The sequence below is a fragment of the Lithobates pipiens genome, unplaced genomic scaffold (genome assembly GCF_037356315.1).
Source record: "Lithobates pipiens isolate NorthernLeopardFrog02 unplaced genomic scaffold, aLitPip1_a1.2 Scaffold_3, whole genome shotgun sequence".
Classification (NCBI taxonomy): domain Eukaryota; kingdom Metazoa; phylum Chordata; class Amphibia; order Anura; family Ranidae; genus Lithobates; species Lithobates pipiens.
Window position 1 is genome coordinate 238,670,820 of NW_027507790.1, and position 23,990 is coordinate 238,694,809.

Sequence of the window (23,990 nt, forward strand, 5' to 3'; positions counted from 1 at the left end):
ACAGGAACACTCACATTTCAAATGTAGATAAAAGGCTCTTGCAGAAACATGGAATAGCGCAATGATGTTGACAGGACTCGACCCATGGGGGGTCAACATCAATGTGCTATTCCATGTTTCTGTAAGAGCCTTTTATCTACATTTGAAATGTGAGTGTTCCTGTTTACCCTCTTTTTATTAAAATCAATTTTATTTAAACAATATCACACTATGTGGAACCTTTCTTTCATTTTTGGTTTCATCGTGCGAGTACGTGGATATCCTTTGGTCCTCCTCCTCTCCATATGAACTTCATCCGTGTGTTTTACTGTGAACTTGCTGATGACCAGTACAGTTCAGACCCAGAATTGTGATCATGGTGACCTGGATCTGTGATTGCTTCCACTTTAAACAGTGAATATCACCACAAGCATGCATGACTTAAGAGGTATTTGCACCTTTAAGTCCACTGCCTCCGGTAAGCCTTCACACAGTTGGTGGTAGTTCCTCTAGCAAGATCTTTCTGTCATGTTTTCACTGATGCCTCCTGTTCCCATTGATGCCTCTGTGATGTCAAGTTACTGACAGTGTCTATTTACACCAGGACTTTTTCACTCAATCCTTCCTGTTTTGTACACTTTCTTCACATTGGTGGACATTATTCCTTCATTTATTTTTCGTTTTTATATCTTACTTGTGTTTTCACACTCATATGGTTATATTTAGTTACGCATTCATCATCATTATCTTTTAACTGTATATGTGAGCGCTGCATTTTCTTTTTGGGTCGTCATTGTGTTACACTTTGTGGATGGCACAGCAGAAGGGCCGAGGCACAACACCGGAACTGTTGTCTATTCATAGAAACTGTTTCGATTCAGCGAGGAGCCAGACGTGGCACTCCTGACATACTATCCAGTCTCAGCCCACTGAGGCATAGTAACAAGGTCAATAAAATATCAATAATGGATTTAATGAAGGATATCAAATATATTTTTTTTTTAAAAGCTGAAAACACTGCACCTGTTGGGCTTTAGCATGTTAAAATGTAGCTACTCTTTTACAGTCAAATTTGAGAAAACCCACTATATGTTAGTTGTGTGGTCCCATTCACAGCATACCTAATTAAAAAAGCAAAAGTCAAGAAAAAACAAAACAAAAACAATCTCTCCCATCTTTCTACTTTGGGGCATTTTATAACATAGGACTGCAAGCTATTCTGAACTAATTCAAAGTGCAATTTGAGGAACAAACTGAGGGAAAGTGCACTAAGATACAATGCACCATCCCAAGATCTTTAACGAAATTTAGTTCACAACTAATAGTGAGATTTGTCTGCACAGTACAGAGTTAATAATAATGGCAAACATTACTCCTCCTCCTTAACCTTACATAGAAAAAGAAAATTCAATAGAATTGTATAGGATGTTCCTACAAATAAAAAGGAACAAATCCATTTTTTTGTCAGGTAATGCAATGTGAATGCCTACATGTAACAAAAGTAAAGTATGTGTGATCCCAATTTGGCTGCAAACATGCAAATAAACTTTAAGGCTTAAGATTTTAGCGATTAGATTTGTATCCATCTATTTATGTTTTAGATTGTTGGAACCTCCATTGGTAACTGATACCACCTGGGACCCCAGATGAGAGAGGCACACAGGCAGCAAAAATACCAGATGGATTGTGGTCCATTTGGATTTTTCCACCATTTCTGTCCAAGGTGGCAACAGTCACCAATCGAAATTTCCAGACACTACTCTATCCAAAAATCTGAAAAAAAAAAGTTTGGGGTGACTTCTACTTTAATACACCAGAACTCTGAAGTGTGGCCTAATGTCATAGTGTAATGACATCACTTGGAACGTGGCATGTCATCATCATCAAAGGAATTGGCTGACTACTATTCGTACATTACAAGGGTATTGAAAGAAAAGCAAATTATATTTAAAGTGTAATTGTGGCCAAGCTATGGACATTAAAATATTTACATATTCATAATAAGCTGTAAAGATGCTTTCACTGACCTGTACAACCAGAAGCACTTAGGAAAAATTCATCTTAAAAATAAATAACAGAAGCACCTTTACGAGTTCAGCTGCTAAAGGGACAGGGGAGAATAGACTGCTGAGACCTAGACTTTTGCAGTGACTTCAAAGTAGTTCATGCACTACTTTGGTCCAACTTTCATGCATCTTGAGGTCTATATACTTAAATGTTAACCCTCAAAAGTTGCATGAAAGTCGTACCTGAATGTTGTACAATGCAACAGTTGTGCAACAGTTGTCCATTAACACTAGTCAAAGTCATATCCAAGTTGCAACCACCCAGAGTTGCGTCAAAGCTGCATGTTGTACTCCAAAGTTGGCACAACTTTGGAGTCGTACAAGTGTTAAAGGACTTCAGTGCTTTTTGTGTGAGGGTCAATTGCTTCACAATGTGTGCAGCTACAGAGGTTATTGAGGGCTTGCTTTAAAGCCTATTGATGATGTGTTTAGAATATGTAAATATTTGAATGTCCATATCTGGGCCATAGGCATGTAGTACAAAGATTTATTGCATTAGACTTAAGTATAAGAAAAAATGACCTAACCAACCTGCATTATTCAGACCAACAAATAAAAAAAAACAAGCCCGCCAATAGGCACAAAACCACATTATACATGCACACAGACATATGTCCAGCAGAAAAGAAAAACATAAGAGTAAAAACACTGCAGAAGCCAAGAAGAAAAGTGAAGAATATAATCAAGAAGTATTACAAGCTTCGAAGCGTTGATGAACAAGATCAGATGAAAGTAGAGTTTGGCATTTTGAAGAATGAACAGTGAAGAGAAAAGATGCTTTAGATATCTACAGCCGCTGAGAATATTAGGCGATGAATGTAAAGACTGAGGTGGCTTGGCAAACAAGAGGTAGAAGAAGAAGCAGCAGTCTGAGTTAAAAGAGGCAGAGTACTCTCACCTCCAGTGGTGCGGACAAAGTGACTGTGGGGGAACTGAGGCTACGAGGTCGCCTAATCTGAGGCTCGCTCAGATGATTGCTACTGCTTGAGTTGGATCCCACTGCACCATCTTCTGCATGCTGGTTTAGAGGCAAAACATAGTTAGCAACCTAAAGACATCCTTCTTACAACAAACAAAACAGCTGAAGAACGCAATGTTCTACATGGCAGTAAAATGAGGGCTAATTTTGCCTAATTACCAAAATATTTAAGGGGGGCTCAGAACATTACTTAATTCAAGTCAACGAGCACTTACTAAAACTCCCTTAGTGCCGCAAATGTGTTTTTCCGTTACGCAACATGAGGCTTTGCTTTTCTTTGTGCCATCTCCAACATTTTGGGAATAGAGTTGGAGGCCTGCTTTTCCTGAATGCTCACAGCTGCTCCCCTTCCAGTGGCCCTGACCATCCATTGTATGCAGTCATTAAGACTTTCTGAAGCTGGCCCCATAACCTCAGGACCAGGAGAAGAAAGCAGTTGTGGACAGTCAAGCAGAGGAAGCCTCAAACACAACCACACGTGTAGGAAATAACTACACATAAGTGATGTATGTATAGTGCGGCGATAGGGCACTTTAAAGGAGGAATCCACCCATGACTAACACCTTAGTTTTGGCTGGATGGCAATTAGGAAAATATGTATGTAAATTTGTGCCTACCACTGTCCTTCTCCCACCTCTGTTGTTCCTCTATCAATAACCAACCCATCTTTTCCAGCTGCCAGCCAGAGCCTGTGCATCAGCTCCTGACACCAATGCTCAGCTGGCAGGAGCAGTAAGGGGAAGAGGTCCCTGGAGGAACTTCACACTGGAAGACTACAGTGAGGCCCTGCAGGCAAGCATAACTTCATCTACAGGGGTTCCTAGTTAATTACTACTGGAGGTAAATGTGAACAGAAATACAAATCGTTCATTAACACATCAGCGAGGCAGTAAGGAGACTATATTCTGTTGCATACTGCCTCTACCAATAAGAGGCTACACACTTTTTTATGTAAAAGAATGTGCATAGGGTAGTCTTCTTTGTGCTAATGGTAAGTGAGCTCTATTCCCCACCCAGACATATGCAGCAGTTGGCATATCAATATATTTATTGGTTGAAATAAATGGACTTCAACCAGACTATACTATGGCTACCGGAAAGGGCACAAACTAGCATGGCAATATTGCAGTAAAGGGTCTCTGAGATAAGAAGCCATATTGTCGGATGGATTGAGACCTTTATGGTTTCCAACTCAGTCCAGCTAAATGGAGAAATATAGAGTGTTCTGGGAACAAGATCTTCATACCTGTATGATGGGACGGGTCCATGTTGTGGTGCGATTGTTATGATTAACGAAATAAGTGCGTCCTTTAGCGTCTTTCCTTTCTTCCCAGCCTGACGGTAACCCCGGGGTGGTATGTACATAGGCCACCGATGGCTGTTTATATGCAAGAAACTATTGTCATTCTGTGATATCTCACAATCAACGCCAGGAATATCAGATCATTTTAATGTAACTTGTCCAAATATATTAGATATTATTTTATTTTTTTTCCTTTACATGGGAGCCCGGTATGGCTGTGCATACACATACAGCCTCTGAAGTGGCTTATATCAGAAAAGCAGCAGACTATTAGCCAATAGATACTTTTAGCTCTGTCATCCAAGGTGGTCTGCTCAGGTCTCACATTGAATTACTAAATTGAGAGGATAAGGCAAAGATTATTGGTTATCGTTACCTATGACAAGCAGTACGGGTTCATGTCAAATTCATGGCTGAACCACACTTCTGCAATTGCGGTAACTCACATTACGTCCAATAGCATGTTGTGGTGCCATTAATTTTCAATGGTACCCCAAGGCACATGAGCGTCTTCGCTAAGCAGAATACATTTGCTCAGTGGTTGAATCACTCCTCTGAGCAGGTGGGCGACAGGTCCGTGTTCGTTGCGCTATGCACAGCGGACACAGACACAGTCCTGCTGTTTTCTATGGGGAAATTGGATGGAAACAAACCATCCACCAGACAGATGGGGAATAGTTTTTTTTTTTGGTGGAATCGGATGGTGGCGGGTGTTGGCGGATATCCGCCGCACCATAGCAGACTGGGGCCGTCCGATCAGATATGCCTGAAAATGGCTGGACCTGATCGGACAGCCTGTGTGAAAGGGGGTCTACTCGATTTTTTTGCCCATTGTTGTATGTTGGCATCCCATTCAAAACAAACTGTCTGCCATAAGGTAACACACGCTGAGTGACACAGCACATGTGTGTAAATTTAACACATAAGACCGGCAAAGGGTCAATGAGTCCTCCATGCAATATTTAGCATAATGCATGAAATACTGTACAATTTCAAGAGGTTTTCCTAAAATTAAAGTGGTTGTAAACCTCAGACAAGAAAAATTAACAAAGCATATCCCTCTATAGTGTGTACTTGTCTCAATTAAAAGAATTACGTGTAATTTCTGTCTGCTGCTTTGTTCTTCTGCTATCAACATGAATCACTTCTGAAAAATTCTCCAACACCAAGAGAAATATGGAGACAGGGGAGGGAGTTCCAGAACACAGCATGTGATTGACAGCCTCAGCTCCGTTCCTGTGTGCTGTGTGAAAGGGGATGTGTTCCTCCCTTATATTTCCCCTCTTTAACAATACCACAACTACAAAAAAATACCCGCTGATCTGCAAGAAATTCAGTGTGCTCCCAACTTCCTATTTGCATTGATATCTATGTGTCTGTGCTGCAATGAAGCTCCAAGCAAACTGCCCAGTTTTCTCCTGCTGGAATACAGAACTCCTCCCCCTCTCCTCATCTGCATGACATAACGGAGAGGTGTTCTGTAGTAAAGCAGAATAGAGCTTACGATGGGTTGACAACACAGTTTGGGATTTCATTGCAGTAGACACAGCGTTGTCAGCTTAAACACGGATTTGGGAGTGTCTGGTAGTTCACAGGCATTATTCTCTGCAAAGTATACAAGGGTGTTTTAAAAGTGACAAAGCACAGGAACATGTAAAAAAAAACATTAAATGCATTTCTTTTTTTTTCTTTCTTTTTTTATTTGTTTATTTCCAAGACAGAAACGATGGCTGGCTAAGTCCTTATTGGAGATCCACACTGTCAGGGTGGACTGATTGTTAAAGTAGGCTTAAATGCAATATATATATATTTTTTTATAATTTTGTATAGAGTAAGGAAGGGTTATAACCCCTGTCAGGTTTGTTTTTGTGATCTGTATCCCATGGGGGGGGGGGGGGGGGGAGAGGGGATTTTCCTTCACTTCCTATCCCATAGACAAAACAGGAAGTGTGAGGAAATCGTTGCCACCAGGGTAACCAGAAATAGTGTCCCCATTGGAAGATTTCCCCTCTATTACTGTTCTGGTGACAACCCAACATTTTGGATTTTCTTTCACTTTCACTCTTGGGAATGATGGTACACAGGACAAATAGAGAGAGTGAATCTCCCTAACAGGGATGAAGACAGCAATAAAAACTGACAGATGTTCCAATCTCTCTTCACTATCCTAAACTAGAAAAACAAATGTTTTAGTTATACTTTAAAGGGGTTATAAAGGTTCAAGAATTTGCACCTTAATGCATTGTATGCATTAAGGTGAAAAACCTTCTGTGCTGCAGCCACCCCCCAGACCCCCCTTTTTCTTACCTGAGCCCGATCCAGTGATGTGCACGAGCGCAGTGGCTCCAGCCATTGTCGCTCTCCTCATTGGACAGATTGATTCCCCCAGGAGCCATTGGCTCCCGCTGCCTCTATACACCTGTAAACTCCCATGTGTGCATGGATACATAGGCTAACACAGAGGGGCGTTTAGCGGCTGAAAAAACAAAGGTCAGTGCCTATAAGAGGCATTTTTGATGTCTTGTGTGCAAGAGGACTTAAAGAATTGAAGCCAAAGCATAAGCAACTGCCATTATCGGGAGGAGAGGTGAGCAGTCCCAATTCTGATAAAAAGAGAGATGTCTAAAAAGCTTCAGTCATCTTGTTATCTATATTCCTATACATATAACAGCTGCCAATAAAACTTTCATTATTGGCCTTCCATGATACCATTTTGATAACTGTGTTTCCTCAGATTAGACGACTCGTCAGATTTTGTAACGGCAGTGACTTTACGTCGCGGCCATCTTGGTACACCCCACAGTAAGGATACAGTGAGAAAGCGGCAAGCGGACATATTTGTATACCCATCTGAGTCTTGCATTTCATTGTTATTTTTTCCAGTAAACCGATTTTACACCTCCTGAGGAAGATACAAGTTAATCCCGGTACTGACACGTATAGGGGAGGGGACAGGACGGTGCAGGAGGCAGTGGAGCATTCCCAGCTAAAGGAAAGGACACATTACTTCAGCAGTATCCCTGAGCTTGTAAAGAGTGGTGCACTGTAGCACCCACAAAATGTGAGTACCCCACAGTAGGGGCTAAGTTTTAGCAATACAATAAATTGTTTAAACGTTTTCACACTATCAAGTTGTTTTTTTTTTTCATCATACTCATGTGGAACACGTTACCAGCAACCAGCCCAGGTTTTCAACATAAACACTGAACCCAGAGGTGGTTTATATGCATGTTTTGACAGGGCTTAATTGCAGAGTCACACGCTCTAAGGCGAGCACATATACTGAAGGGGGGAGCACGAGAGTGGACACAAGGACACGTTTTGCCATCACCGGTTGCTGTGGATGTTTTGAACCAGTGATTCTCAACCAGGGTTCTGTGGAACCCTAGGGTTCCTCCAAAGGTTGCTCGGGGTTCCTTCAGCATTGGGCAATTTCTGCCTCTCAGATAAGATCCCACTCACACCATTGATCTTTTTAGATATCTGTAAAGAGGTAATTCTTCCTAATGACCACAAGTGTAAGGACCATTCTTCCCACTGACCATCACACTATTGTATCTAGCGACGGGCTCCTGAAGAGCATTTTCCAAAATTAAACTTTGCCTTAACCCAGTGTTTCTCAAATCCAGTCCTCAGGCCCCCCCAACAGGTCATGTTTTCAGGATTTCCCTCAGATGAAACGGCTGTGGTAATTGCTAAGGCAGTGAAACTGATCAAATCACCTGTGAAAAATAATGGAAAACCTGAAAACATGACCTGTTGGGGGGGCCCGAGGACTGGATTTGAGAAACACTGCCTTAACCGCAGTTTGGTTTGGGTTTATTTGTCTAAATTTGACTTCTGTATCAGTCTGACTGGACTGTGAGATGTTCAGCCTGGCCACAGGGGGCACTGTCTCTTGTGGCAGGCATGGAACTATGGTCTGGTAAGGCGCTTAAGTTACTCTCTCTCGGAGCCAGGTCAGTGGGAGCGGCCCTCTCACTGTGCCCTCTGGGAGAGGGTATTTAAGATGCGGACGCCATATGGTTCGGGGTTCCGGTCCAGTATGATGTGCTGATTACATGGTCCTGGTCCTCCTGACCATCCCCCAGGAAGATTATGGCCTGGGGTGCGGATCCACCTGACTTTAATGCCTCTGGGCTGTCTAGCCCAAGGTGGGGAAACTAGAGGAGAATTCTGAGGTGGATGGGTGCTGTCTCTGGTTCAGGAGAGACCCAGTGTACTTCAAGCATTCCAGGGGAGGACTCTTTAGAACACCATGCACGGTTTGGTTTTCTTAACAAGAGCCTGGAAGGGCTGAAGTTACCGAGAGAATCCGGTCTTGTGGATATCGCCAAGCAAGCCAAAAGATCCAGGTATTCTACAGCTTAGTTTCCTTCCCTACGGGTTCTTCAACGTCTGTGACAAAGACTTTGTTCCTGAGTAAGCACCTTGTTGGCTGCTAGGCCTTCTGAGAGAGGGATGGTCCAACCCGAGTGCTCATCCAGCTGTGAATGGCTATTCTCTGGATGCAGTCAAAGTAAACAAGTTCTTTAACGTTTTTGGACTGACATTGAGAGTACCTGAACTTCCTTTTCCAACCCTCTGATCCCAAGTTAAAAGACTGTTCAATGGTTTGAGTTTTGCTAATAAAATCCATTCAAGTGGATCTATTGTCAGTCTCAAGTTACTGGGGCATCTACCACGGGACATCCCCTAGACGTGCAACAAGGAGAGCGGAAGGTAACGGTAAGCCCAAAAATAACCAGCAGCTCCTTTGGGGGTTAGTGCTACATGTAGATTTCTAATTTTTAGAAGGGGTTCCCCGAGATCGGAAAACTATTTCTAGCGTTTCTCTGTGTTCCAAAACTTGAGAAAGGCTGTTTTGAACTGTGAATGGGCTGTATATATAATGCATGTCAGCTTGTGAATCAAGCACAATAGCACTTTGCGCACAGCACTTCTTAGTGCATGGGAACACGTTTGTGAATATTTTCAGCACGTATATATTGGATTTATTTTATGACAGATATTGATATTTGAGTATTAACGGATATATTTTATTTCGATACACAGAGTCACTTTAATTAAAAATTAGTTGTGCCACTCATTAGCACTATATGCATATGATTTTCTATAGGCAGTAGTAGAGTGTGGACATAAGGATAAGCAGAGATACTAATCAATTAGTAGTTCACATGCAGAAATATAATTGAGCACACCAATTTGAGTTAATGGTGTCATTATAATATTTTAGGTGGTTTACTACAGACATAGTACAGTGTGTGTATACATGTGTATTAAACACACAGGCACTTTTTAGCGTGGCACTTTTTTTTATTATATGAGTTTATACAGTATAGAGAAATACAATATTTAGAAATCTGACTGTTTTGATGTTGAATTGTAAAAGCAGCGGCAAGCCTGCTGATCTCACAGGTTTAGTAATCTGACCGAACACCGCTGCTTTTACAATTCAATAACAAAACAGTCAGACGGCTTGCTAAATATTGTATGTCACTATAGAAGTTCAGTTTACTGGTAAAAAATAAATGTGAAATGCAAGACTCTGATGGGTGTACAAATATGTCAGTTTGCCGCTGTTACGTCACATTCTGACGGGTCGGGAATCCGGCGTTGCGCACTCCAGCAGGTAGCCAAATGTGTTGGTTCGCCATATGTGATGAAACACCACCTTCTCACTGTATCCTTACTGTGGCCAAGTGCTGGGTGTACCAAGATGGCTGTGACAGAACGTCACTTCCATTACAAACTCTGACGGGTTGCCTAATCTGACCAAACAACTGCAACATACAATGTACCGTACAGACATTAATTGCTTTTTTTCCTTTTTTAAGCGAAAAGGTATTCCTTTTATAATTTTTCATTATAAAAGTATGGATTTCCATCATAGTCCTGGACAATACATGCACAACCACGTACTGCAGTCAACATATATCATTTAAAACATACACAGATGAACAAACTTGTTAAAAACAATTGATAGACATTAAAAAGATCATTTACATGGTGCAGGTCACCTGAACATAAATAACAAAAAAAGTAAAACAAATTTAAGATTTTCCCCACATTCCCACCAAGTATTTTAGAAGATACACATTTCAATCTGCACATATTCACAAAAACGCATCACAAACATAACTAAGGTATTGTCACCAAGAGCTTAAAAGAACTTCTTATAAGTAGATTAAGAAAGGAGTGTCAGTTTGTACAATAAGATACCAATTTACAGAAGATACGAGCAGGCTTTACCATGTATACAGCCCAATGCAAAAACATGTGGGGCAATACAATTTCACAAAACAAACACCTATTGCATTGTAACTGACATAATGGTGCAGAGGAAGATACAAGGGAAGGTAGATGATGGGATTGATTTACTAAAACTGGAGAGTGCAAAATCTGGTGCAGCTGTGAACGCTAGCCAATCAGCTTCTAACATCAGCTTGTTCAATTAAACTTTGACAAAAAAAAAAAAAAACTGGAAACGGATTGGTTTCTTTTCAGAGCTGCACCAGATTTTGCACTCTGCAGTTTTAGTAAATCAACCCAAATTAGATTGCAAGCTCTTATGAGCAGAGCCTTCTCAACGCTCTGGCATTTTATTGTATTCTAACTGTACTGTCTCCCTATATATTGTAAAGCGCTGCACAAACTGTTGGCACTATATAAATCATGTAAGATAATATAATGACAATAAAAAAAATGTGTTACTTCCTTGAGGCCGGGTTCACACTGCTGCGGGGGAGATCCGGATGTGATTCGCACCGCAAATCACATCCGATCTCCGTAGCGATGCGAGTTCAGCCATACAGATAGTATGGCTGAATTTGCATCGGTCCCGCAGAAAACTCGCACGGGACCCTTTTTTGGTCCGCAACAGAATCGGATCGCATGGGGGTTCACAGCATGCGATCCGATTCCTGTGCGAGTCGGCAGATCGCACTGCGATATGCGGACGGATCTGGGGGTGTCATTAACATATCAGTGACACTCCCAGCCGTCCGCATAGGGCAGTGTGAACTGCCGGCGGGAGTAATGCGATGCGGGAAAACGCAGCGGATTCACGGCGTTTCCGCATCGCAGCGGTGTGAACCCGGCCTTAGAAGTGAATGTTTTAGTATATTTTTTTAATTAAGTTGTTTTTTAGGCATGTCCAATTTCTATGGAAAGTGGACCTAGCATCAGATATATTTTTCCTGTATACACATACTAGGTGATATGTACATGTATAAAACTCAGATGCCTTCATCTGCTTTTCTTTGGAGAAGGACAGGGCCAGCTTTGCCCAGGCACTATCCAGGGTTAGCTTTTAATTCCTTGATAGAGATGTTGATTTAGAAATGGCACACTCATCTAACAGCTTATTTGGACCAGATGCATTAGGATGGCGCTCGGCAGCCTTGCCGAGTGCAGTCTAAATGGACAGACAAGACACCAATGTCTGATATAGATTGGCCCCTGTTGGAGCCTCTCACCTTGACTTGTTTCAAAGTTACAATGTTGCAGTTTGATCAATGGGAGGAGAAGGGATTAGGGAAATGCTTCCTACTGCCTTCAGCAGAGACGAGGGGACTGGGGAAATGCTTCCTACTGCCTTCAGCAGAGACGAGGGGACTGGGGAAATGCTTCCTACTGCCTCCAGCAGAGGAGAGAGGAGTGGGGAAAAGCTTCCTACTGCCTCCAGCAGAGGAGTGGGGAAACGCTTCCTACTGCCTCCAGCAGAGGAGAGAGGAGTGGGGAAACGCTTCCTACTGCCTCCAGCAGAGGAGAGAGGAGTGGGGAAATGCTTCCTACTGCCTCCAGCAGAGGAGAGAGGAGTGGGGAAATGCTTCCTACTGCCTCCAGCAGAGGAGAGAGGAGTGGTGAAATGCTTCCTACTGCCTCCAGCAGAGGAGTGGGGAAATGCTTCCTACTGCCTCCAGCAGAGGAGAGAGGAGTGGGGAAATGCTTCCTACTGCCTCCAGCAGAGGAGAGGGGAGTGGGAAAATGCTTCCTACTGCCTCCTGCAGAGGAAATTGGACTGGGAAAATGCTTCCTACTGCTTCCAGCAGACAAAGGACATCATATCATCTTTTGCCTATACAAAGACAATGAACTAAATATTAAGGTTACATTTAGACGTGCAACAGCCCATGCTTTCACTCTGAAAATGAATCTACGATTGATCAGTTTTTTAGAGGTGTTTGACAGATGGTAATGAGGGGATATGTTGCCTCGTTACTGTCTTTTTGAACCCTGTAAATGCTGCACCACATTACAGAGAGTAGAGGTGTGGCCTCATTCACTTACATGGGAGGTATTCAGTGGCTGTACTGCCTGCTGAACATGACAGGGGGGCTTCTGAATAACCTTGGCTGACTGCTTTTGCAGCTTAAGAGGGGCAGTAAAAACATGGTTCAACTACCTATTTTAACCCCCCCTCCCAATAAGTACATTGGGAATTACTTAAAATTATTTAAAATGTAGATAAAGTCTACCTTTCCCACTCTCCACCTCTGCAGAATAATGTAGGTTACAAAACGACAGGTTCTCTTCATGCTCTTCAACATTATTAAAATTAAAAAACTGTTACAGAGAAGAAAAAAAACTTGATTGCTTTCACCAGCGGTGAGTAGGCAACCACAAAAAAGTATTCACAAGAAGCCAACAAACAATATGTAAAAAAAAAGACAGACTAAACTTTAACCAATTAACACAGACAATTAATGATCGATTTTGGTATCATTGTTCACTCTATTTAGAATAATTGTATAGATATTACCGTGGAATCCACTCCACCTGTCACAGTTGAGGACCGCACTCGTCCCCTTGGGGCGCTTGGCTGTTGAATGACAATGGGAGCATTAAATATTACCGGCTCAGTTGTAGTTCAGTGATCCGGTTAGCTCAGAAAGTGGGAGAATTACGTAGAAGAAGAGTTAAAGGCCACTATTATGAAAATTGATATTTGAGTTTTGCGTGGTTGCTGGAAAGATGAATCACGTTGGCTTCTTATTTCTCTTAGGGACATCAGTGGTGAGATATCTCCAACTTTTCTATGCAAAGGTTGGAGACTTTGAAGCTAAATAGTGGTGTCAACCCTTCCTCACAGATGCTACATAATATAGGGGTGCTTTCCTCAGATAGGGTTCCTCCAGATGTCCAAAGGGGTTCATTGAGCTATTACCAATTTCAGATAATTAACCAGTGATCTGTTTAGCTATCAATTATGGGGGAATTCTTCCCACTGACCACTAATGTAAGGAGCATTCCTATCTCTGACCCCCAGTGGAAAGTGTTCCTTCTCCCACAAACCAGCAATGTAAGGGGGTAATTCTTCCCACTGACCACTAATGTAAGGAACATTCCCCTCTCTAACCACTGGTGTAAATGGTTATTTCTCCCACAAACCAGCAATGTAGGGGGGTAATTCTTCCCACTGACCACTAATGTAAGGAACATCCCCTTCTCTGATCACCAGTTCCCTCTCCCACAACCAGTAATGTAAAGGTTTAATTCTTCCCACTAAACACTAATGTAAGGAGCATTTTCCTCTCTGACCACCAGTGTAAAGGGTTCCCTCTCCCACAAACCAGCAGAGTAGGGGGGTAGTTCTTCCCACTGACCACCAATCTAAGGAGCATTTTCCTCTCTGACCACCAGTGTAAATGGTAAACTCTCTCCCACAAACCAGCAATGTAAGGGGGTTTTCTCAACAATTACCAATGCAAGATGGCCATTCTACCGCCGATCAGCAATGTAAGGGTGTGCTCCTCCCACTACCACCAATGTAAGAGTATCCTTCTCCCACTAACCACCATTGAAAGGGGGCGATTCTCCTACTGACTATCAATTTAAAATCATCTTTCTCCCAAGGACAACCAATATAAGGGGGCCATTCTCTCCCTGACCACCACCCTAAGGGGACATTCTCTACTGATCACCATTGCAACTGGGTGCTTTTCAAACTACCTATCAACGCAAGAGGGTCTTTCTCAGACCAATTGTCTAAGTGGGTGGGGGGATGGGTCCTTTTCACACTCACGATTGTAAAAGGATTCTTCTTCCACTGACCACCAACGTAAGAGGATCCTGTTATCACTGATTACTAATATAAGAGGGTCCTTTTATCACTGACCACCAATGTAAGGGGAACTTCTTTACTGACCATCAAAGGAACACTATTGCCTGTGCTATATATCAACTTACTCTCCACATTCATGTACTGTGAGTTGTAGATATATTAGTAGGGGTTCCCTGATGCCTGAAAGACCTCCATGTTAAAGGGGTTAAGAAAGGCTGATATATAAATTGAGGGCTCCAGCTGTGAGAATGGGACACCACTATACGCCAGAAACAAGGAGGATATTCAACCACCAACCCATATGCAAACAAAAATATCAGTTTTGTGTGCAACTGGCCTTCAGAAGATTTAAAATTAGTAGCATAATTAAATAATTTGGTTATCAGTATGATTGGTTTAATTGATTTTTCTGTAGTCACAATTTAAAGGAAGCAAACAGTACAAAAAAAATTGTTTAGGTGGGTATCATGTCCAATGTACACTTGTGAAATGTTATCATGAATATAGTGTTCCTTATGCTATAAGATCTGGTTCACGTTATAGAGAATGATACTACATGTCACAATCTCTCCCCAAAATACATCTGGAGCTTTTGTGTCTACCCAAACTCCTCCTTTTTAAATCACTTCAAGACATGCAGAAGCAGTGTTCTCTTTAGTTCATTGGGGATCCAGATTGCAGAGGTGAAGTGAGGCTCTGGAATCAGTACGACCCAAAACATTTTTTCATAAGCGTTCCTGGAAAGCGTAGGTGACTTCCATCATGTTGTGGTGAAACATGAGCGAGTGAGACTTGAGTGATGGCATCTGCTAATGACTGACCATTGACAGTGTAATTGCACAACGTAACCTATTTAAAACTTCCAGCTTTGAAATTAAATTAGTAGTGATTGTGGCAGTGCACACATTGCCAATCTGTTAAAATATGGTGAATGGGGGGGGACTAGCTAGGAGTGCTCAATGGTCCAAATAAGAATATTTATATCTTACAGAACCATATGTAAGGCAGCACAAAGAAAAACCTTGTTTTATCCTGCCATAAGATACTTTGTACAGCATGACAGCAGGCACAAAGTATGTTTTAGCACCTTTTTAAAATGGAGTTATAAATTGGCTTAAGAGCCCTCAAAGCAGGGCACATGCAGTATGTAAATTAGCACCTTCATGCAACATGGAGCTGAGCTAAGCCTCTTACCCCCCACAATGTAATGCAGGTTCTCACTGCCTCCCATTTTGCAATGTGGGCTCTCAATGTCTACCACACTGCAAGAGAAACGCTTACTGCCTCCAGCATTGCAACACAAGTTCTCACTGCCTCCCACAGTACTGTGTGGGCTCTCACTGTTTTCCACTCTTCAATATGAACTCTCATTGCCTCCAACATAGAAACATGGGCTCTCACTGCTTCCAACTGTGCAACGCAGGCTCCCACTGCGCAACACGGGCCCCCACTGCGCAACACGGGCCCCCACTGCGCAACACGGGCCCCCACTGCGCAACACGGGCCCCCACTGGGCAACACGGGCCCCCACTGGGCAACACGGGCCCCCACTGGGCAACACGGGCCCCCACTGGGCAACTACTTCCTACTGTTCAACATGGGCTTCCATTACACATGAACTCCCACTGCCTTCCACAGTGCAACATGGGCTTTGGTTCGCACAGTAAAATGTGGGCCCCCCACTGCTTACCAATATGCAATGTGGGCTTCCCATGACTTCCCAATGTGCAACATGGTCTCCCACTACTTACCACTGTGTAACATTGGCTGCCACTGTTATCCGCTGTGCAACATGAGCTCCCACTGCTTCCCACTGTGCAACATGTGCCTCCCACAGTACAATGTGGGCTCCAACTGCTTCCCACTATGCAACATGGGCTCCCAGTGCTTTCCACAATACAACTTGGGTTCTCACTACCTTCCACAGTGCAATAGGGGCCATTGGTGCCTCCCACATGGCAACGTGGGCTTTTATTGCCTCTTAGCATTCCACAAGGCAACACAGAATTTTAACTCCTGCTTACAATCCAATGCAGACTCATGTTGCTTCCCACAATGCTATTTGGGCTTATTACTGCCACCTACAATATAATGTGGGCTCCCATTGCCTCTTAAAATGCAAAGAGTGTTCTTGTTGCCTCCCACAATGCAAAATCCGGGGTCTTCAACCATCAATCTTTCAAAGTGAAGATTGGACACCCCTTACCACAATAGTACCCCTCTAAACACTTAGTAGACCTAGACATATCTGTCTGGGGAACAGGGCTCTAAAAAGAGTGGTATTTGCAACGCTCCACTGAGATATTCAGGAAATGTTGAACAGATACTGAAAGAATGAATATGTCTATACAGTCAACAATCTGTTAATTATGTGTTTATTACTTTTGCTCACAAGTTCACTTTAGCATCTCGTTTAGTTTTTACATAGCACAGTATCTCTGTCATTCAAATGTTAAGAGATGTGAGCATTTCTTTTTGCATGTTTACTCCTTCTGCTCCTCTGGATGTAATAGGTGATGGGTTTGAGCAAAAAGAAAAAACAAACAATCTCCCAAAGTGCAACAGCAGCTTCCAGCATTCTGCTCTATGCAAGTTGTGCTGCCAATCAGAATCACATAGAAGTCCCTGGACTTCATGTTAGCTGCTCTGTTGTTGCAAGGAAGGGAAGTGTCTACAGCTCCTGTGAACTTAATCATTTGGGCCAAAAGTCAATATTTCTGGTTGCTATGGCAACATCTGTATAATAACCCTCTACAGGAATGCGTTAGGGGAGACAAGCAAATTCCACAGAGCAGCCATTTTCTATCCAAGCTTGATAAATATATCATAGGCAATACTGCAAGGTATTTCACATGTTGAGCGATCATGTAAGCAAGTGACAAATAAGGCAAGGCTGTAAATGTCAGAGAGGTGATGAGATAACACCTCCAGGCATCAAGGATGGAGGGCTGGAAATGTCGTATTAGTGATGGCTGTGGTCATGCCTGATGCTTGGTTAGCAACATTCCTCGAGTATGCATACTGGGAAATTGGAATTAGGGCTTGTGTACACAGGAGCTCCATTGCTACTTTCAATTCTGGCTACAGTTTGAACTGAATCTTAAAGCCAAAATATTTTATCTTCATTCTAACAAAATTGTTAGAAAATGTTGGCACGTTTGTGTCAATATACTGGATAATATTAGCGTCTAATCACACACAGTTCTTAAAGGAGAGCCTGAATGGGAGAAGTGACAGGTTCTCTTGAAACAACAACTGCCACCTGCTGACACTCACATTTGCTCTGATGCCCCGCCACTCCATTTGTGTATCGGAGCCAACAAGTGCAAGCTCTGTGCTGGATGGTGTTGAAGCTTAGACAGGGTTAAAGCTGCTGTCAACCATAATCAATTCTGGCTATAGATATAACTGCAGGCAAAATATGAAATAGGTATGCTGTGACCCTCTTTTTTACATGTTCTTCAACTCCTAGCAACTCTTACTTTGCAGGCCTGTGATAAAACTGTGCAAAGTAATAGGCTTGAAACTGTATGCCTTGCATAAGAGGAGGGACTGAGTTTGCAGTCTAGGCTGTAGTCAGGCAGGTTAAATTATTTGGTTTAAAAAAAAAAAAAAAGAAGGCGGCTTACCTTATTGGAGGAGATCAGGGTGTGGCAGAATGGGGCACTAGTGGTCTAATAGGAGGTGGTGTTGCTTGAAGGGTCAGTTTCAGCCTGGTCAACATTGGAGAAACGTCACCCGCCCTCCCTCCCCTCGTTATGTTTTGATTGGTTTACCCTCCTCTTTTTTCTTTTTCCCTGACTGTGTTTGGTGAGTGCTGGGGTGCATGTTGCTTTCGCAATCCCTTAGCAAGTGGGGTTTGGTATCCAATCCCAGAGGATGCCAGTTTTGGGAAAAGGCGTCGGATGGATCTAGTGTGCGGCATCATTCTGCACAAGCCGGTTGGATGGTCCCTCGGCTGTGCTTTTTACCACTGCTTATTAACTTCAGGATAAATGTAAGCACAATTTTTTATTAAAGATGTACTTTTTAAACTTTATGTGGCTTCTTATGCATAACATGCCTGCCCATTAATCGCGGGGATGTGGAGTACTTGTTAGATTCAATACCAGCAGTGGGGACACTGCAGCGATCCATTGTAGTACCCGATCGTGAGAGCATCAGCTATCTAACGGACACCATGAATGCACTTTGATCTCTATAACTTAAGATCTCTTTTATCTGGTAAGAGGCCTGCTTATCTATTGGGAGGAGCACCTTGTTTCAATGTGGAGCACTGAGCAATTTTTTGATACACCTGAAATAGCACGTATTCATGGATTACGGACTTTTTTCTTTGGATTTATTTATTTTGTATTTTTTGAAATTTGGCATGTATATAGGTCTTTAAGACACATTTGTATGCAATCACAATTTTTATTTAACATTTTGCACGTGTTAAACGTACAAATTTTTTTTTTCATATGGGTGTACCTTCCCTACTAAGTGACATCACTGATGAGATATTGGTCTTAAGGCTGTATTGGTCTGTAATTTGGTAACTAGTTGTCCCCCAAAGTGGTGTAATTGCGACTGGGGATTCGTGATACAAACTTTGTGGTTGATACAGCCAATTTGGTAAACCACATGTGCCTTCAAAAACCTAAGACCTATGAGAAGGTCAGTTATGTATATTTTTGTTAGTACTTATGTACATTGTGTTCGACTTGGTGAAAGGAAAATGCTAACAAGAATGATTCTGCTTAAACTACAAATTGCTGCAATCATATTTTTTAGTGATACGGACCTAACAGGTACAAAACCTTAACTGAAATGTTTTTGGGTGTAACTAGTCTTTAGTGTAGCAGTAAGTAAACTTAAGCTGGACACACACTAGTAGAATTTAGTTCAAAATTTTAGTTTTTGGAAATGTTGGTTCAATTTAATAAATGTTAGTGGGGTCAAGTTCGATGTTAATTTTCAACTACAGCGATGGCAAAATCTGAATGGAAAATTTTTCTTGAACAAATTTCTAAGAGTTGATGTTGTTTTTGTTTGGTGAATTCCATTCACTCCAAAAGCGGATGTGAAAAAGACAACTTTTAAAGTACTTTTGAACTCCATTTGTCAAATGTACTGAGAATTTTCATGAGAATGTCATACAAACACTCATTTGAAGGTCTGCTAATTTGTGGCCAGCTTTAGCTTTCCTAATTTAAAACCGTAAGAAGTAAAAGTCTTCAGTTGATGAAATCTCCCCTTCAAATACACCAAACCGTTATAAAACAAGAAGAGGGTAATAGCCCTGCCTAATAAATATTCCAAATGAAACTTTCAAAAGCCAAGAAGACAAGAGACAAGTTTTCTGTAATCCATGACAGGGTAACCAAAAGTTAGTGATCACTTAAATCAATAAGTAATATAGAAAAGACCCGCAAACCACCGAAAAGTAAGGAAGAACACGATATAGCCTTTTTCCTGTTTACAAAAGCTGCCATGAAATTTTTTATATTACTCTAACATTTTTAAAGAGTCTGCCATTGTGTTGTCCACCGTACCACAGGAAAAAGATCAGCCGTGTCAAGAGGTAAATGAAAAAAACAAAAAACAAAAGAGGGAAGGGGGAATTTACCATAGGCGGCTGAGCCTGTTCAGCGATACCGTCAGTCACACTGCAAGATCGTAATCTAGATGAGGGCTCCCGCTGCTGAAAAGACAAGATGGAAGCAATGTTGCCTTCTGCTGAATGGTTGCTAGGGAAAAGAGGCACATTTGTAGTCCAATGGCTGAGGCAAGTAGAAGTGGGTGAACAACACTGCAGAGGTTTCCACAGTTGTTTTAGTACACGGCCACTCTTTTTTACAAAGCTCAACCTGAAAATGGCCTCTGCCAGCGAACTCACATGAGAGACAGTTGATCTCCTACACAGAGAACAGCTGAGTCTGGTATGGGTCACTGGATAATATCTGATTATTACCTCTTTATAAAGGTCTATACTGTAAATATTCTCACTAAAGACCAACTTAATTCTGTATTTTAATACCTCTGAGAGATTCCGGTGAGGAGTTATTCCTCCCTACTAAAAATCCTAGCTCTCAAAATGACATGAGCGACTACTGAAGCTGATAAATTTTCTCCAAACTCTGCAAAAACCCAATCATAGAACCAAGCTACTGGAATCAAGGTGACCCAGACTTTTCATTGACTGCAAAGCAAGAATTCCAAGCAAGAAAGGATTACGAAACCAAAGAAAGTCCCGCTCCAAAAACTATTCTTAATCCTCCTAAGCAATGATGCCGTGTATATCAGGTTCAGGCCTAAGGGAGCCTACATATGGTTCAACTTTCACCAAGTTGAACACAAGTTCGCACTCTGATGCTGTCAGTCATAAAACTTTATTAGCCAGCACAGACACACAAAAGTATCATAGTGGGGCGGTCTACAGGTGGAGACTCATTTGTGTGTTTGTGCTTGCTAATAAAGTTTTATGACTGATGGAATCAGAGTGCGACTTGGTGAAAGGGAGACGCTAACAAGATTTATTCTGTTTAAGCTAAAAATTGCAATCAAATTTTTTGTGTGACATAGATACAAAACACCCAGCAAGTGGTTGATGCGTAGCGAAAATATTTTTCGATGTAACTAGTTTTTAGTATAGCAGTTAGTAATCTTAAGCTGGACATACACTAGTACAATTTTTAGATTTTTTTGGAATGTTGGTTCAATCTCCTATTTGTTTGTGGGGTCAAGTTCAATGTTAATTTTCAACTGCAATATCTGAATGAAATACTTTTCTTGAACACATTTCTAAGAGTAGAAGTTGTTTTTGTTTGGTGAAGTCCATTAACTCCAAAATTCAATGTGAAAAAGCAAACACAATTTGATCTCCATTTGTCAAATGTAATGAGAATTTTCATTAAAATGGCGCACAAACATTCATTAAAAAAATTGCTAGTGTGTGGCCAGCTTTAGAGTTGCTGTTATAAAACAGTTATGCCCTGTACACACGGTCAGACATTCCAACCACAAAATCCGTCTGATTTTTTCCCGACGGATTTTGTCTGAAACAGGTGTTACATACACACGGTCGGACAAAGTTGTCGGAAAATCCGGCGTTCAGAACGAGGTGACGTTCGTTGCGTACGACGGGACTACATAGAGGCTAGTAACCAATAGCTTTGGTCTCGTAATTTAATCTGAGCATGCGTGGCACTTTGCCTGTTGGCATTCTCTACAAATGATCACAAAAAGTCCGATCTGATTTTTTGTCGGAAAATTATAGATCCTGCTCTCAAACTTTTTCCGTCTGAATTTCCGACGGAAAAGGTCCGATAGAGCTCACACACGATCGGATTTTCTGACAATATTATCCGATTGGACCTTTTCTGTCTGAATTTCCAACCCGTGTGTACAGGGAAGTACATCAGAAGTAAACACCTTCAGTTGAAATTTCCCCTTTAAATACACCAAATGGTTATGAAACAAGAAGAGGGTAATGGCGCTACCTAATACATAATTCAAATGAAACTTTCAAAAGCCGAAAAGACAACAGACATGTTTTTTGTAATCACTAACAAGATAACCAAAAGTTAGTGATTAATAAGTAATCAATAGTAACTTAGAAAAGACCCGCAAACCACCAAAAAGTAAGGAAGAACACAATATAGCTTTTTTTTCCTGTTTACAAAAGTTGCCATGAAATTTTTGATATTACTCTTTAACATCTCCTAAAGAGTCAGCCATTGTGTTGTCCACCATATCCCAGGAAAAAAGATCAGCCGTGTCAAGAGATAAATGAAAATACAAAAAAAAACAAAAGAGGGAAGGGGGAATTTACCATGGGTGGTTGAACCTGTTCAGCGATACCGTCAGTCACACTGCAAGACCGTAATCTAGATGAGGGCTCCCGCTGCTGAAAAGATAAGATGGAAGCAATGTTGCCTTCTCCTGAATGACTGCTAGGGAAAAGAGGCACATTTGTAGTCTGATGGCTGAGGCAAGTAAAAGTGGGTGACAACACTGCAGATGTTTCCACAGTTGTTTAAAAACACTGCCACTCTTTTTTACGTAGCTCAACCTGAAAATGGCCTCTGCCAGTGAACTTACATGAGAGACAGTTGATCTCCTACACAGAGAACAGCGGACTCTGGTATGGGTCACTGGAAAAGATCTGATCATTATCTCTTTATAAAGGTCCACACTGTAAATATTTTCATTAAAAACCAACATAATTGTGTATTTTAATACCACTGAGAGATTCCGGTGACGAGATATTCCTCCGTACTAAAAATTCTAACTCTCAAAATGACATAAATTACTACTGAAGCTGAAAAATTTGCTTTATTTCAACATGGAGCACTGAGCAATTGTTTGATACATCTTGAATAACATGGATTCATTGATTATGGACTTTTTTTCTTTGGCTTCATCTATTTATTTTTTATATAAAAATTACCTTTAAACAGCATCAGGGCATAAGCCATATGCATGAATATACAAATGCCGTAGATCAACTTCCAAGAAGGGGGAACAGAATAGATCTCCCAATAAAATATCTCAAAGAGGTTTGAGACTAGAGGACTGAAAGGTGGTGTCAACACCACAGCGCCTGTGAGGAGTGGAGGGATGCTGTGGAGATTATTTTGCTGGATTGCCATGTAAGCTATTGCTGGGCATATTGACGTCTTTTGGGATTTTATTAATGGTCATACCAATTAGTTGTTTACAGAAAGGGTTTCTTTTAGTCCCTTAGTCTCAAACTTCTTTGAGATATTGTATTGGGAGATCTATAACCTTCCCCCTTCTTGGAAGTTGATCTACATCGCTTGTATATTCATGCATATGGGGCTCATGCCCCGACGCTGTTTAAAAGGTAATTTATTTTAAATTATTTAACATTTATCTATGTGACTCTATTTATCAAGAATATTTCTCTGCACCTACTGTGATCATTGTTCCTTAAAGAGATATATCAGAAAGTTTTTTGAGGGAATTACCCTCACTGCTGTATTATTATATCCTTATTGTAGGAGGGATTTGTTGTCGGTGCTCACCCTGCGAACCTCATTGTTGGGCTAGTCAATTGCCTCCCTGCTCTCCATTCTCTGAATAGACTGGACTCTAATTTGATCTATTTAATATACACATGATAGATGAGTGTCATTACCATTGCACACTAGTCCTGATGAGTTGTATCAAGTGCCTTGATTTTGACTATTTTATGATGCTATGTGCATCATAAATATAGAATATCATTAAATTAATTTTTTTTGTAAAAGTTTTGTTTAGATTGTATTGAATTACATTATGTTTACTTTATATATTGTCCTTGTTCATTAATGTCTCTTTTATACCTTTTATAGCCAATACATGCCTTATCGCTCCTGAAGAAGCAGTTTGCAAAACATGTTGAGCTTACAGGCATTTATATAGCTCCACCTATATGCATTTATTGTGTATTATCATGTTTTGATTTTTTACGTATTTGTTTAATCATTTTTGAGTATAACTTGTATACCTTTTATCAAAATCCTTTAATAAAAAAAACTTTTTATATAAGTCATTATCTTTTTTGTGTAGCACCTTAGAAATCCAATATTCCTAGTTCTTCTCGATATG

At 41.3% G+C, this 23,990-nt stretch overlaps 1 protein-coding gene across 25 annotated transcripts in view; it reads right to left on the reverse strand.

Moving 5' to 3' along the window:
• NEDD4L (NEDD4 like E3 ubiquitin protein ligase) overlaps positions 1-23,990 on the reverse strand; it is a 585,723-nt gene that overhangs the window by 68,986 nt on the left and 492,747 nt on the right. For 7 of the 25 annotated variants that reach the window (XM_077462942.1, XM_077462945.1, XM_077462922.1 and 4 more), the window contains 5 exons: positions 22,210-22,284; positions 20,005-20,079; positions 13,092-13,151; positions 4,271-4,402; positions 2,944-3,063 (listed from right to left, as the gene is read on the reverse strand). The exons of 4 other annotated variants lie outside the window; for them this stretch is intronic. In XM_077462942.1, the coding sequence (XP_077319068.1) occupies positions 2,944-3,063; positions 4,271-4,402; positions 13,092-13,151; positions 20,005-20,079; positions 22,210-22,284 (462 nt within the window). The remainder of the gene's footprint in view (positions 1-2,943; positions 3,064-4,270; positions 4,403-13,091; positions 13,152-20,004; positions 20,080-22,209; positions 22,285-23,990) is intronic. 14 more of the 25 variants (XM_077462944.1, XM_077462934.1, XM_077462935.1 and 11 more) reach the window with 7 other exon arrangements.